Consider the following 17,688-nt stretch of genomic DNA (forward strand, 5'->3'; position numbering starts at 1 on the left):
CCAAATGAAATTTATGCTTCTTTGATCCAAATGCTCTGAGCTTAAATTAGACCTTTATTTTTCACCCCAACTGATCTTTTCTGGGAATAATGTGTTGGCCCTGGTCCCTCCTGGGACATGTGCACATCAGCTTATGCCTAAAGCATAAGTTGAGGGTGGATAATGTAGTAAACAACCTTCGTTATGTCCCTGACCCAACTTTGGGTATTATGTACCTTGACTCATGGCAAAGCCATAAGTTGAGGGTGGCTAATATGAGGAATGCTCTGGAAAGTGGGGTTGAAAGAACAAAGAGAAAGAAAGAACAAAAGTAAAGTGACTTAGGAATTAGTTGAAAGAAAAGTAAAGAAAAAGAAGTATATACAAGAAATAGAAGCAAGAAAAGAAGAGAGTCACTTATACAAATGAAGAAAGAAGAGAAAATAGCAAGGCGAAAGAATATGAGAAACTGGGTGAGATAGAATGATAGAAAGTGGAAGGTTTAGCCGATATGGAAAGAAGGGAAAAAAGTCACTAAAGTATACCTAAATATACCCTACCTGGCCCTGAGCCTATGTTACAAGCTAAGAAAGTCCTATCGTGATCCTAATGGTTGTATAGCGAACTTAAGGTAGTGAAAATAAGGGCAAGCTTATGGCGATAGGTATGAATGAGTGTGACTTTGTTCTGAGAGCGAGTGTTGAAAAGTAATCCTTATACTCAAACTGAAATCATTGTGTGAAAAATGAGGATTTTGTTTTAAAGTGAGGACACTAGTTGCAATACCGGAATTGTTAGCACCTCGGTTAGAAATTGAAGAGGATAGGTGTTAGTGCATGGTGAGTCTGTGTCATGTTCTGATCCCAAATAATTCAAGCCTAATAGTGATAGCATGCATAGATATTATGAGATTAATCGGGATTGATAGCCAAATGATTGAAAAGGATAAAATATTGATACTATTGTACAAAGATTTTGTATTGAGTCATAGTGCGTCGCTTGAGGACAAACAACGAATTTAAGTTGAGGGTGTTGACATACCGTGGTCTCACGGTATTATTAATACTTTTTCCTTAAGTTTAATGTGTCCAAAAGCCTTTTTGTGCTAATTTTTATATAAGTTTCTCATTATTTGGCAGGAAATCTATCTGAATGCGGAGATTTTGAGCGAAAAATGCAAAAGAGACCACCTACGAAGCTTATGACGATCTGTCGTGCTTGTGACAGTCCGTAGGTGGCAGCGTAGTGCAGTTGCAGAAGGAAGATGGGGAAGTCTGGCCAACTGTGGGGTTACGAAGCTAGTGACGGTCTGTCGTGTCTATGACGGTCCGTCCTATAGGTTCGTTATGAAGTTCAGAGAAGTAATCCCAGTACCCATATTCCAAGAGTTGAAGTGTTTTGGAATGAAGACCCTCGACGGACCGTTGTGCCTATGACGGTCTGTCATACTTGCCGTCGAGGGTAATGAAGAGAGAAGCAAAAGAAATTGCATAAGTATGGGACGACGGAGTCCATGACGGTCCGTCGTGGCAACGACGATCCATCGTAAGGTCCATCGACCCAGCCGCGTTTTGGCAGATTTCCAGCAAATAGAGTCCTTGCTTAATTAGGCTTTTATTTTTAATAAACAGTTCGAAAAACCTTATTTTTGAGGTTAGACTCGGTATTATTAGTTAGATTATTGAACTCTGGATTATTGATCATTGATTACATTGATTTTGTGAGATTATTGATTACTTTGAGATTCTTGCAAGTGATTTCTGGTGATTTATCACAAACTTTTGGATTTTACTCTTTCTCATTGAAGTAAGTACATGAATTCTTATATAATATATTTGAATATTGTAATTATGACTATGGGTAACTAAACTCCATAACTAGGGTTGTGGGAACCATAGGCAAATAATGAGATAAAACCTAACTAAAATAACATTTCTAGAATAGTGTCTTGCATATATTAATAATTCTTTTGCATAGAAGTCTTTTTAACGGATGGCCAACGTTAGAACTCGCCTTAATGCTACTTGCCGGACCAAGGAGGTAGATAATAGGAAAAGAATTATCAACATAGATTTAGTATATACTATCTAATAGGCTAGTATTGATAGTACGAGGTAATAACTTAGTCAAATATTGAATACGATGCTTAATATGAGGTAAAGATAAGGGAAAGGAAAGCAACACACGTAGCCGGACCAAGGTGCGGAGTGAGATTTTCTAGATGCCGGACCAAGGATTTAGAAATACATAACTTGTCACTTTACATGCAAGATACTAGGAAAGAATTGTTATAGTTAGAATTATCAAGTTATGAACCTGTGGGGAACACGTAAACCCTAGTTACATTGATTAATTGATTAAACTTCAACATTCAAAGTTGTTAAGTGTCTCTTTCAATTTCATTGTTTTGTTACTATCCAAGGAAGTCATTGACCAAATAATAGTAATAACAGGTTGAAGTTAAGTCTAGACTATTTTCCTCGTGGGAACGATCCCAACCTCACTAGTTGGGTTATTTACTTGACACGACCACTTTGTTTCTTATTTGAGAAGTAAGTTTGAGCGTATCACATGCATTTTCCTAAAATACACAGGACAAAGAAAGAAATTTAAATTAAAAAAATAAAGAGATCTAAGGTCTCCAAAGACTGTAGAAATCAACATACACGACAGCGTTGACAAGACCAAAATCATCGACCTGGATTGTCCTTTGACCATGAATTTTCCATTGACAGTAAGACTCCATGTTTGCAATACATTTTCACATTCAACATATTATGATTTTCATCATCACAGATTCAATTTAGTATTACAGTTCACATTATATCAAATCACAAAAAGTCGATCTAATGAAAATTAATTTAATATTGCGTCTTTAAAATTAATAGAGAAGACTGACAAAAAATAAAATAATATCCCTCTTTACATCAATGTGAAGCGAGAGGTCTTATCGGAGAGGAGAGAGAGAAAAAAAGCGCTAAAACTGAAGCGATAAGGATGAAAAAATTTAAAAACCCTAATATATATATATATATATATATATATATATATATATATATATATATATATATATATATATATATATATATATATATATATATATATATATATCCTTCTAGAATTAGTTGGGCCAATTTTAGTTTCTATTTAACAGAATGGGTGTTGCCTATCATTTGGCCAGTTCCCAAAAGACCCATTTGTTAAGATTATATGTTGCTACCGATTCATTATCTTTTGCTATTTCTACAAAGAGAACCCACATATGTTGGTCAGATGAAACATCAAAGAGGAACTAATCGACGATTTAATCCATTTACGGATGGAAAAATGAAAATTTGGACAAAATTTAAGTGATTTAGAACATAACTAATCAATAATAATAAGGTATAACATTTAGAAAAATGATGAGAAGGGTGTTGTATAACTATCATATGGATTTATTAAGTCATTTTTAGACGAAGTAGTTGGATGATTGTCTTTCTAAATATAATTGATAGAATCTAATGAAGTGTTTTGTATGACCATAATTTGATACTTAGACATGTATTAGGACTATATATTTTTGTTACATATCGAATTAGGTGACAATTTAATTGAATTAAGACCCAAAGGACCCATTTGTTATGCTTATATGTTGCGATATATTCATCTTCTGTTGCAGTTTCTACAACAAAACCTACATATGTTGGGATGGATGGAACATCAAGGAGGAATTAATTGACGATTTGATCAACTTATGGATGGAAAAATCAAAATTTAGACCAAATTTAAGTGATTTAGAATATAATTAATCAATAATAATAAGGTATAACTTTTGGAATAACAATTAAGAAGGTGTTATATAACAATCATATGGATTTACTAAGTCATTGTTAGACGAACTAGTGAGATGATTGTCTTTCTAAATATAATTGATAAAATCTAATAAAGAGTGTTGTATACGACCATAATTTGATACTTAGACATGTTGTAGGACAATATATCTGTGTTACATATCGAATTAGGTGATAATTTAATTGAATTAAGCCCCAAAAGACCCATTTGTTATGATTATATGTTGCGCCAGATTCATCAGCTGTTGCAATTTCTATAACAGAACCTGCATATGTTGGGACAGATGGAACATCAAGGAGGACTAATCAATGATTTGATCGATTTACGTATCAAAAAATAAATATTTGGACAAAATTTAAGTGATTTAGAACATAGTTAATCAATAATAATAAGGTATAACATTTGGTACAACGATTTATAAGTGTGTTGTATAACTATCATATGGATTTACTAAGTCATTGTTAGATGAACTAGTGGGATGATTGTCTTTCTAAATATAATTAACAGAATCTAAGTAAAAGTGTTTTATACGATCATAATTTGACACTTAGAAATGTTGAAGGACTATTTGTTTGTGTTACATATAGAATTAGGTGACAATTTAATTGAATTAAGCCCCAAAAGACCCGTTTGTTATGCTTATATGTTGCGAGAGATTAATAATTTGTTGCAATTTCTACAACAGAACCAACATATGTTGGGACATATGGAACATCAAAGAGGCGCTAAACGATGATTTGATCTATTACAGATGGAAAAATGAAAGTTTGGACACAATTTAAGTGATTTAGAACATAATTAATCAATAGTATTAAGGTATAACATTTGGAACAACGATTTAGAAGGGTGTTGTATAACTATCATATGGATTTACTAAGTCATTGTTAGACGAACTAGTGGCATAATTGTCTTTCTAAATATAATTGATTGAATGTAATGAAGAGTGTTGTATACGACCATAATATGATACTTAGACATGTTGTAGAATTAATCCCCAAAAGAGTCATTTGTTATGCTTATATGTTGCGCTAGATTTATTATCTATTGCAATTTCTATTACAGAACCTGCATATGTTAAGACAGATGGAACATCAAGGAGTCACTAATCAATGATTTGATCGATTTAAAGATGAAAAATGAAAATTTTGACCAAATATAAGTGATTTAGAATATAATTAATCAATAATAATAAGGTAAAACATTTGGAACAACGATTTAGAAGGGTGTTGTATTAGAACATAATTAATCAATAACAATAAGGTGAAACATTTGGAACAACGACTTAGAAGGGTGTTGTACAACTATCATATGGATTTACTAAGTCATTGTTAGACGAACTAGTTGGATTATTGTCTTTCTGAATATACATGATAAAAATCTAATGAAGAGTGTTGTATACGATCATAATTTGATACTTAGACATGTTGTAGGACTATATATTTGTGTTACATATCGAATTAGGTGATAATTTAATTGAATTAACCTTAGAAAGACCCATTTGTTATGCTTATATGTTCCAACAAATTCATTATCTGTTGCATTTTCTACAATAGAACCTACATATGTCGGGACAGATGGAACATCAAGGAGGCACAAAATAATTACATATTAATATGTTATATCATAATCATATATTATTATAAGTGGGAAGCTCTCAACTTCAACGTTGAATTACTATTTTGTCCTATACTAAATTAAAATATTATATATCTAATTTATTAACTATTAAATAGTTACATTTTATTTTTCTTTTTTCCTTTTCATAATATTTCTTCTTTTATTGTTCAGATCTAATTCAATTAATTTAAAAGGTCCTTAATAGTCTATTTAAGAAATATTGCAATTTCATCACCCTTTAGTATTCGATTAGAATTTGTATAGTTGCAAAGACAAAAAGATTCATTTTTGTATACATTTTTCCCCATAATAGAAAATTTTCCCATCATAATTTCTTTGAGAATATCAATTAGTACCACATTATCAAAGAATTACTCTATTCACTATGACTGCATTTATCTTAGTGATTTTACTTTTTTCGCTCATTCATGTGTTATATTAACTAATCCAAAAGAGATAATTTTTCTATTAAATATTTTTACATTACAAATTAGATATAAGTTTAAAAAGATAATTTCATTTAATAACATTTTATTTAATTAATTAACCATACTCATCAAAAGTTAGAAATAAAAATATATTTTTCATTAACTTTTAAAGTTATATTAATAGACTTTTAAACAAAATACATTGAATCTGAATGTAAAAAGTTGTTACATATTTCCTCATTTATTAAAAGTTTTAGTTTCTTAGTTATTAATTTAATTAAAATGTTTAATTCCACTCATCTTCCATGAAATCATGACCTTTTCACATTCTTTAAAGGATTCTATAAATTTGAAAAAAAATTCATATTATTCAATCACATAGTCAAATAATCTATTATTGAGTTTTGATTTTAAGAGTTATATTGATTCATCGTGGAAATGTTGGAGACAAAACATATAAAGACCCTTCTTTCAATTTCGATAATGTCTTTATTTTAGTATAAAGAATAGCCGAAAACAATATTTATGTATAAATATTTTTAATAGTTTTTCAATTTATATGATGAAACTTCTTTCAAAGTCGGTGATATCATTATTTGTGTATTTTTTTAACTAATATTTGTTAGTTATCTTGCTCAAATGATCCTTCTTTTTGTGTGTGCATATATTTGCACTTTATTTACTGATTTTATATTTTATTATAATTTTTTTGGGTTGTAATTATTTTTGTCTTTTAATAGATTTTTTGGTGATGATCTCTTGTATAAGTGAACAAAAAATATAAGTTCACTTCACTTTTGTATTTCATCATCTTATAATTCCTATAAATTTATGTAAAATCAATTTATTGGTTATTTTCCTCCTCATTAACATGGTAAATATATATTTATTCGTTATGTCTTTAATAATTTTGTTCGATATATTTGCGTCTATTCTTAAATTTAGAGCAAGAGTTCACCATTACAATGCATACTATATTATTTTAATTAGTTTATATTTTTCAACATTTTTTTATTTTGCAAAAAAATAACCAAATTAAATGAAAAGAATTGATTGACATTGTTATGCATTAAACAACATATACAAAAGAATAATATAATTGATAATTATCAACGTTAGATTAGCCCTATACGAATTTGTATAACAATAAAGAATAAACGTGCAACCCACATTTCAAAAACTAGTTGGAAAATAAGTACAAAGTACAAAAAGTCAACATTTTCACCATTTCTCATATGTTGCCACATATTCAATCTCAAAATAAGTACAAAAATAAAAAAAAACAACATTTTCACCATATGCAATATGTTGTCACAGATTAAATTATTCCCACACACTCGTAATAGGAAGAAATTTAACTAGATAATCTAGTTCTAAATCACAACTACACAATTTGCAACGAATATCGTCTTCATTGTCACTTCCCTTGGGCAAACCTTTCTTGCGGGCATTTTGATCGTGTTGATGCACAGTGCAACAAATGGGTCTTTCTCCCAAAATATTAGGTTCTCGCACTCACATTCGATTTAAAATGTGTGGAAAATTGTCTTGACATCTTCTCACTATTACTGACATGTTTTTTTTTAATGTTGTCAATGTACATCAAGACTTCTCTCATGGATATACCTCCTTCAAAGATTGAAATTACGGCAAGCACATACTCTGCACCAGGGTGATAAGCTTCTGCTACTTTTTTTACCATTTCCCAATTCAGTTAGATCATTATGATTGAAAACATCAAACTATAAAAAGAAACAACACATTAAGATTACAAAATACATTGATGAAAACATGAAAAAAGAAACTAAAAACATTAAAATTACCACGCCTTTTCTGTATAAGGCTTCTAAGTTCTCTGATGCTATGCAAATTTTCATGAAAGAGATGGTATGTTTATTCTTCGTCCATGTAGGTTCAGGGGGAAATCTGGCCAATATAACCTTCTGATATACAGAACGTTCATTACCTACTTCATTGAGGAACCTAGAATATAATTTAACACTCACTAAATTTTCTAGGGAGTAGGAAGCAACCCTTTCAACGATGAGAATTACTAGTTCAGTCGAGAGGGATTTAATGAAGTTTTTCCTAGTTGAAACTATTTTTTGAGAATGAAGACGAAGAGAAGAAGAGAAGAAAAGTTTTGCCTTTTTCCTCCCTTGTGTGTTATTATAAAAGGACAACAAATTTGAAAAGATGCAAGACATGGCGTTTCAACAAAGTAAATTAAATGAAGAGTCATAATTATTAAACCAAACTTATTTAGTGAGTGTTAAATTATATTCTAGGTTTCTGAATTCCCTGATTCTCTGCAAATTTCAAGGAAGGAAATGACTTGTTGAGTAATCGACCATCTACAAAAAGTAAACCTCACCAAATTTACCTTCTAATATACAGAACATTCATTAGCTACTTCATTGAGTAACCTGGAGCTGAGAAATGAAACAAAATGATAAGGAAAGGAAATTAAATTGCGGAAAATTGATTAATACATACATACAAAAATTTAGCACTCATTAAATCTTTTAGGGAGTAGGAAGCAACTCTTTCAACGATGAGAATTAATATTTCCCTTAGAAAGGATTCAATGAAGTTTTTTCTAGTCATAGTTTTTTTGGAACATTTGTTATTCATATTGAAAATTCAGTGAAATTTGAAAAGTTGAACGAGAAGATAAATAGAGAAGTAAACGTTTACTACAAATGCATGTATTTATTGTATTTGAAAAATGATAAAAATAAATATTGTCGCAATCGTTAAAGTGTTTTTTCTTAAAAGTTGACCCACTCAAAGTAATGATATCATCACATTACAGATACTTGTTAGACGTAATTATTATATGTTGGAACATATGCAATTTTATGTTGTAAGATATAACACATAAGTCGCATCTGTTACCAAAGATGCATTTTTCTAACATATAATTGGCATATCATGCCAAAGATACACTATTCTGCATAGATTGTTATAATTAGCAACATGATTATATATAAATAACATCACATAATTATAAATAAGATTATATAATAGGGATCATCCTCAAATAAGAAAGAATATTTATTAAAATTCAACAACACAATACTTGACACTTCTTATGGGGCATTTCGATTTGGGCATGTAGTTTTTTTGTGGCCAAAGTCCCTACGTGCGGAAAACATATTTTTTCTTATTGGAAATGATTCACCAACTCCACGTCGTCTCTTATATGTCCTTCTTCCGGGTTTACTTGGATCAACATATTGAGGAGGTATTTCTCTATGTATGATATCCAAAGGGGCAATCCAAGAATCTTCACGTGGCACCAAGTGAATTTCCTGACAATATGTCCTTATGTATTTTTCCACCGAATAATATGGAGAGGAGTACACGTAAATCTGATTTCCAAAGTCGGCCCCGTGTTGGGATTGAAGCGCTGTCATGGCATGTGGACAAGGTATTTTGTCGAAGTTGAAAATTCTACAAGTACAAGTTCTTCTTTTTAGATCCACAGTAGCAACATATCCATGACCAGTGACACTGAACTTGTAGTTAGCGATAAGAATGGCCAACAACTTATTGCCCGCGTTGACATACTCTAATATGTCTTTTTCAATTGTAGGAACAATTCTATTTGCATAGTGCACCAGTTCCATACGTCTCTGGTGAAATAACAATTCAATTCTCATGTTTATCATCAAATAGAGCGACAATGGGAAATTCTCTTTCAACATCCAACATAACATTCACCGATTCTGTGATGTTTGACTTCATAATGTTATATCTACACAACAAAACATAAAAATCAAACAAAACACATAAAGAAAAAATAAACTCAAATGAGATGGTGCCTATTTTCCATGCAAAATGTCCTACTCCATGTGTGGAATCTAATACGTTCAAGAGCTTCAGACGCCTTTGGTACCAAATCTCTTATTTGATTGAAATGGTAATTGAACTCACATATATCGTACACCTTTGTAGTTTTACTAAAATACGACACTACCTTCGTATTGTGAAAGTTACTTCGAATATTTTTCCCAAAGTGTCTCATGCAATAACCATAATGAGATGCAGGGTAGATTCTCGAAACCATCTTTCGCATACTTGGATGTCTATCAGAGATAATGCACAATTCATCAGTTTCATCTACAAAGCTTCTCATATTTTGAAAAAAAAAACATTCATATGAGGCATCGCATTCCTTGTCCATGACACAAAAAGACACTGGAAAAATATGATTCTCGGCATCCTGTGACATCGCCGATAGCAGAACTCCTTCATACTTGCTCCTTAGAAATGTGCCATTAACGGCTATTACTTTTCTCATTTCTTAAAAACCAATTATCCAAGCAGCGTAATGAAACCTCCCATTTTCATCGAGCGAAAATGGCTTCTTGTTTCCTTGATTCGCAATTTCGAGCATATACCGATACGCATTATGCACTGCGTACCCGTGCTCATGTGTTCCCCTAGCATTAGAATTAGCATGCTCCATTCCCTTATAAATCATCAAATAGCTACTTTACAATCCAATTCTGTGTGAAGTTGATTTGACATGTCTCTTGTGCATGGGACTTTACCATTGGGAAACCTATTTTAAAAGTACTTACCCATGACTTTTGTCGTGGCGTGGAAATTATGGCTTGTAAGATGCTATAAACCACACGATGTTACTTTTCATAGCTTCTAATGACAAACCTGTCACTACTTGTAAATTTCACATCCCTCAACCACCAATTGCAATCCGGATATGAACATTTAAAGGAAAATATATCACGAGAATTGATCACCATTTTCAGTCTTAAATCATTTTCAAAGCAACCGATTTTCAATGAATTTGCCATATCTTGCTTATTCTTAAATGTCATTCCCTCATAAAATCCTATTTCATCTTCTCTAACATTATTCACACATGAAGTTTGAGAAGAATATGGATAGTTGTTGCCAACTATAGGTGTGCGAGTAAACTTGTTTTCGAGTTCCGGCCCTTCAGCTTGAGCTTCACCTCCACCTTCACCTTCACCTCCACCTCCACCTTCACCTATTCCAATTTAATCATCGGTATTATTCATGTCCGAAGAATCAAATTCATCATTAAACATATCTTGTTGGCCTTAGTCTACCTTATGATCCTTTTCGATAGGAGTTTTTTTCACGTAGACTCTTAATATTGGCGATTTCTCTGTTCCTCCCAAATAAACACTCAAACTACATTGATTAGTTATTCTAAAAGGTAAAACCTTATAATTATTTAAAAAATGGGGAATGTAACTCATGACAAGATCTTAGGGTTTACAATTGTATTCAGACTTTTTGCACGACTAAATTGGAGAACTCATCATATAAAATATTTCTTTTGACATACATTCCTACTAAACCGTCTCCTCATTTTTTACTATCCTCCCAATTCCATATCCCTACAAAGAATGACAATGTACCTGAAGAAAATAATTTAAAAAACGATTAGTAATTATGAAGAATAATTATATGTAGCAACATATGACTATTCTATGGTGAGATGTAAGTCATATGTTTCTACATATGACTGCTCTGTTGTGAAAAATAAATCACATGTGGCAATATTTTTTAGTTATATCATATGTAGCAAGATATTACTATTCTGTGGCGACATGTAAGTCATATGTTGCTACATTTTACTATTCTGTTGTGAAAAATAAATCACATGTAGCAACATCTTTTAGTTATATCATATGTACCAACATATGACTTTTCTGTGGTGAGATGTAAGTCATATGTTGCTACATGTGACTATTCTGTTGTGAAAAATAAATCACATGTGGCAACATTTTTAGTTATATCATATGTAGCAACATATGACTATTCTGTTGTGAAAAATAAATCACATGTGACAACATTTTTAGTTATATCATATGTAGAAACATATGACTATTCTATGGCAAGATGTAAGTCATATGTTGCTACATATGATTGTTCTGTTGTGAAAAATAAATCAAATGAGGCACCATTTTTTATTTATATCATATGTAGCAATATATGACTATTCTGTGGAAAGATGTAAGTCATATGTTGCTACATTTGACTGTTCTGTTGTAAAACAAAACTCACATGTGGCAACATTATTTAGTTATATCATATGTAGCAACATATGACTATTCTGTGGCGAGATGTCAGTCAGATGTTGCTACATTTGACTTTTCTGTTGCTATTGAAATAACAATTATGTGGCTACATATAACTAATATGTTATAATAGTCAACTGTTACAACATATATAACAATATGTTGGAAATGCGAATGCAAAATACTGAACAAATTGCAGGTACCGAGATAAGATGAGAATGAATTGATTTTAAATAACTATTAATTTTACTTACCAGAAACAATGGTGTATAACCCAATCGCTTATGAAGTTATTCCAATTGAAACAAAACGAAATTTTGTCCACCAGTTACATATTAGGTAAAAATCTGATTCAAGAAGAAGCAAGCACAAGCACTACCAGCGAAGACCCGCAATGTACGAAAATAACAAGAAGAAGAAGAGGAAGTTTAAGAGAGTGGGAAGAAAGGCAAGCAAGCAAGCAAAGGCGGGAGCAGAAGATGAAGAAAAGGACGAATACGATGGCTGGAGGCGGGGGAAAAACCTTTTATTTCTTCTTTTAGCTCGTTATTTCCCACCAAAATTAGATAAATTAGGTTTAGTTTAGTCAATTTAACATTTTACCCCTCATTTAATTCCCAACAAAAGTTGGTTAAATTAGGTATTACGAAATAACCATTTTATCCTTCATTTAGTTCAGTGGACCAAACTGTCAATTGATAAAGTTGAGGGAAACTCCAAAATCGTTAATCATTAGTCACATAATTGTCACCTACACCCAATACTTAAGACTTATGTCACCACCCATTTATTTTGAAACCTTAATATCACTTTTTTTTAAAAATCCCAAGTTGGTTTGGATCAAAGGAGGAAAAAAATAAAGTATGATTTTTCAGATTGTTTATCCGTTCTCTGTACTTTCCTTTTCTTTTTTTTTAGTTATCATATTTTTTTTTCACCAGGAAGGGTCATTTTTGACACAACTGTACATATTCTATTATTTTTAGTTAATAAATGGGCCTTTGAGCCTCGTTAATTTTTTTCAAAAAATTATATCTCTATCTCAAAACACAAAAAGAAGGATTAATCTCTTGCTGGAAAAAATATACTTCCTCCGTTTAAAAAAGGATAACTTAGTTTGACTTGGAACGGAGTTTAAGAAAAGAAAGAAATTTTTTAATCTTATGGTTCTAAATTAAAGTTATGTCAAATGTATCAAAATATCCTTTAATCTTGTGTTGTTCGATATTTCACGTAGAAAGTTAAAGTTAAAATATTGCCAAAAAAGAAAAGGGGTTATTTTCTTTAGAACAGACTAAAAAGGAAAAAGTATCATTTTTTTTAAATGGAGGGAGTATATGTATAGACACTTGCGGAATTAATGATATGAGATTTATAGATTCTAACTATACTTGGTGTAATAATCGGAGACATTGTAAAAGATCTGGATAAGGTTAGATATAGTTTTTGTCAATGACAATTGAGCCTAGAAGTACTCTATCAACACTGTAAGACACCTATCTTGAACAGATTCTGATCAGAGACCTAAGTAGCAAGAAGAATAGGGGGCTCGATTAATGTAAGTACTAAAATGTTTAACATCTCATTATATTGTTTTAAACCTGCAGAGAACCCTTTTATTTATGTTTTACCTTAATTTATGTAACGACCTAAACCGTCGATATTTAGAAGAAACGAAAATATAGGAAAAATCGGGGCCATTGTCCCGCCATAGCAGGTCAGATGCTGCTAGGGCTGCAACGCCAGGGCGGGATAAGTTGGTGCTAGGGTGGGATAGGCGCGAAAGAACATATATTACGAGAAATCCTATTTTCTCCATCTTCCTAAAATACCTAAAAGTTGTTAAACACCGTAGAAATCTCAGAAAAGCTGCTCGAAGTTTTGAAAGGTAGGAGAAGGAGATTTCAAGTGTGAGGATGGTGAAATCTTACAGATTCTTGGCAAATTTCACCCTCACAAAGCTAGGGAAAACGGAATCGATGTCAAAAACTCTGTGCAACTGATTCGTGCCCATTCTACAACATACTCTCATGTTAATTATGAAGATTCTAGGTCAGTTATGATTTTTTTTTGGCTTTTGTTGCTGAGTATAAGTGTTAAATGGTCGGAAATATATGATTGAACGGGAATATATTTATAGTGATTATATACTCTTTTTATATTTTTCAGTAGTGCAAAATAATTATTTTTTAGACTTTGAACTTCCAATATATTAGTAGTGTTTTCATTGTTATTGAATATCCACAACCACGTTCTCAAGCTTTTTTTTGCGTTATACTTTTATTTATTTTAGAAATTCCTTACAAAATTTATATTTGCATGATTTTTTTAATGTGGGGTGACTATTATCATAAGAGAAACAAATCTTAAGAGATGTCTAGTGATGGTCATTCAAAAATGGAGCTAAATGGTCATTTCTTTGGATACCAATCACTGCAGCTTTAAAAAAAGATAAACGATGTTGATTTCATATATTTAAAAAACATAGACAAGGTGAGTGAGAGAAGGAGATATGAGCCATGAACAATGAAATTACTGCATTATCATTGTTCCATGAATGATATGCACTTGAGGATCACGCGGCGCTGAACATCTCTGTTCAATATGTATTCATAATTACTCTAGACAGGACATCACTTAATATACTTAAATAATAATTTTACTAGATATCTATGGAAACATTAAAAAAACTCATTTGTTCTTCGGTTACATGCTTGCAAATGGGAAAATATAGACTAGGGATTAAGATATTGAGGGCAATTCTGAATTAGTTATGTTTACTAAGAGCCACATAATAAGTATCTTTTTGTGTTCATTATTGCAGTATTGACACATTATAGGAGTCAATCCAGAGAGCTATATACCTTTGAAGAAAATTTTGGAAACTACATATAAGGTGTAGAATCTCTTATTAGTGTAAGATATTTTGAGAAAAAACCTTACGATCATGGCAGAGAATATCCCACTCATTACAAGCTTTATGCAAATCTGAACTTTATTATAGTGGACTTTTGTTTTTGGGGTTCATAGTAACTCCGGTGAACATGAAACATCAGCTTTCACTCTTAGGCTTCATTTTACTTTAAATTAAAATTTGTTCACTAACTTCTAAATTTTTTAGAAGTGTTGTTTCAACGGGTTGATAATGTTTTTCAAATATGTCGATTCTCTATGTTTAAATTATTCAATATATATTGTTGTCATTCATTTTTCAGATGTTAAAGGAATATTTAGAGTCAACTCGCAGTAATATTTACCCTTATATATAAGTGAGCAAGAGAAGGACTAGTACTACAATCAATAACTATAGAAAAATCAGAGAGATGCCATACACCAACTTTGCCAACCGGGAAGAGCTTTATCTAGCTTGTTCATTTAGGACTATCACTGTGGATATGGTATTTGTACTTCAATACTCCACTGTCTCTCAGGTTACTTCTGCTCCTTCATGGTAGTATTGAAAACATAGATAATACACCAACCCCATTTACAATTCTATTTCTGAATCTAATACTGTTCATCATCTAAAACATTCAAAAAATCAACACTAACTTATTGATCAATAGTAAATTTGTAGCTTCTGATTTTCTTTCTTAATCTATTTTTGTGTAAAAAGTAATTATTTTTTCTTTTTGGAAGACTGTATTATGGTCATATTTCTATGTCATTTTTGAGTTGTCCAAGTACCTTCTAAATTACTCAATCTATCATCTCCACTAATCTCTCTTTGTTATAAAATTCTCTATGTGCACATATTAACCAATAATAACATATAACAGAAACTGGTATAATCGAAATTCTTTTAAAAACTGATTTGAATTGTAGTCTTCAAGTGATGTTACATTACATGCGTACATTTTGATATTTTCTTTGGAAGAAATCAGGGTTGTCGCTGTTTTTGTTTTACCAGCAACAAATATGCTATTTATTTTCTGAGCTCTTTAATATTTAACATATTCTGTATTTAACCTCTTCATAAAGTTTCAATAAGTGATACTACGATAGGTTTCTTGATTTTCTTTTTGGGTGATCCTTATATAATGCTGAAAATGTCGAGGCGGGTATATCAATCTGGAGACAATAATGCGTTCATATTTCTTCCTGGTGAATCTTATATCTGTTAAATTTTTTATTACTCTGCCTCTAAGAACCAAATGGGGCATTGCATCAAAAATCAGCATTAGCGGCAATTAATAAGCACTTGCCACTAATTATGCATTTTTAGCAGCAAATAACAGTTTTTGTATATGTCTCTAAATATAATTAATTTCCTCTAAATAAGTATTTTTAGCGGAAAATATCACACTGTGTATATGTCCTAAAGTCTTTAGGGACATTGGATAGAATGAAACTTAACTAATCCGGTAAAGACTTTAGCACTTGTTATTAATGTGTCTATTTATTTTAGCTAAATGTTGTTTTTGTTGGGGGACATTCCATTAAAAGAATCCATTTTCCAAATAATTATGATGTTATTCTTTTTTTCCTTTGTTTTGTTAAGGCAGCGTATATTAGTATGATGGTTGACTCTTTGAAAAACTTATCTGATTATATCTTTTGGGATTCGAGTTTCATTATCTTCATTCTTAATTTCGTATCTCTAGTAAACATGGGAGAGATGGATCAAGGTAGAAGGATCAAGAGAACTAATTATGACGAGGCTGGACTCAAAGGGGTAAGTAGACTGTAGAATTAGTTTGTTATGCTACATTTTCTAATTATCATACAGTGTAGTTAAATGGTACAAGAAAAATTATTTACCAGGTTTGACTTGATCTAGCTAAGAATTTTAATATATATAAAGAGACTATGTAGTAAAATTTGCATGCAGGCACAAGAAACTATTACTTTGTTTGTACAACCATTGCATAGAATTTTTGGAAGTCTGTATTTTCCCTTCCCTAAATTTTCACATGATGGAATACATATATGCACAGCGGAAACATATAATGATCTTAATACATACATGAATAATAGATAACCAATATCATTTATGCTAAAACAAATATCATGCTAGAACACATAAACATAATGAAAATAAATTCAAGACTTACCTCTTGAAGCGTGAGCGGATACCTTCAATCGAATCCCCAAGATAGACAGACTTTCAAGCGAATCTACAAGATAGTTATGGTCTTCTACAGTGATCCCAAGTCACATCCGAACTCTCTCAAAACTTGGGTGGGCAAGTATTGAATAGAAAATTAATTATGTTTTTTCTAGGTTAAGAGAATTCCTATTTATAGCGTAATCCAAAAAGGACTAGAAAACCTTGTTTTTCTAGAAGACTAGAAAACCTCATATTATTCTTTCTTTCTGCATAGATTTAGGATTTTGTGTTCTAGTTAAATATGGACTCTCTAGGGACCACATGATTAATTACCGAGGCTTCCTATTACGGAAATAATACCAAATAATTAATTTGAATAACTTTTAACATAATAAATTACAAATCATTCCACTAGAAATTCATAATTGCACTCCTCTATTTTGTAATTCCCCATTAAACACTTATTTATTTCCTCATATTAAGATTTCACATACTAATCAATAAATTAAATTACTAACGAATTTAACTTAATGATTAATTTCCTTGAGAGCACTACTTATCTTATTTCATGTGTCAGATTCATAATCCACTTGCAAGATTTGACACAATGAAAACTTATAAGTTTCTCAAAAAGCCATATCAATCAATATGTATAACGAGACATGGATTCCATCAACTAACTTATTATTTCACCAATATA

General features: G+C 31.3%; 2 protein-coding genes across 5 annotated transcripts in view; one reads left to right on the plus strand and one right to left on the minus strand.

The window, feature by feature from the left end:
* Positions 1–8,950: 8,950 nt before the first annotated feature.
* Positions 8,951–9,490, minus strand: LOC138347547 (uncharacterized). Its single transcript, XM_069295843.1, has one exon. The coding sequence runs from the start codon at positions 9,488–9,490 to the stop codon at positions 8,951–8,953; it is 540 nt and encodes a 179-aa protein (XP_069151944.1).
* Positions 9,491–13,324: 3,834 nt separating this feature from the next.
* LOC104646308 (uncharacterized) overlaps positions 13,325–17,688 on the plus strand; it is a 30,483-nt gene continuing 26,119 nt past the window's right edge. Inside the window, exons 1-4 of one of the 4 annotated variants that reach the window (XM_069294951.1) lie at positions 13,325–13,496; positions 13,794–13,990; positions 15,154–15,369; positions 16,543–16,613. The gene's annotated coding sequence lies outside the window, so the exon portion shown is untranslated. The other 3 variants (XM_069294952.1, XM_069294954.1, XM_069294953.1) reach the window with 3 other exon arrangements.

The sequence above is a fragment of the Solanum lycopersicum genome, chromosome 3, assembly GCF_036512215.1.
Source record: "Solanum lycopersicum chromosome 3, SLM_r2.1".
Classification (NCBI taxonomy): Eukaryota; Viridiplantae; Streptophyta; class Magnoliopsida; order Solanales; family Solanaceae; genus Solanum; species Solanum lycopersicum.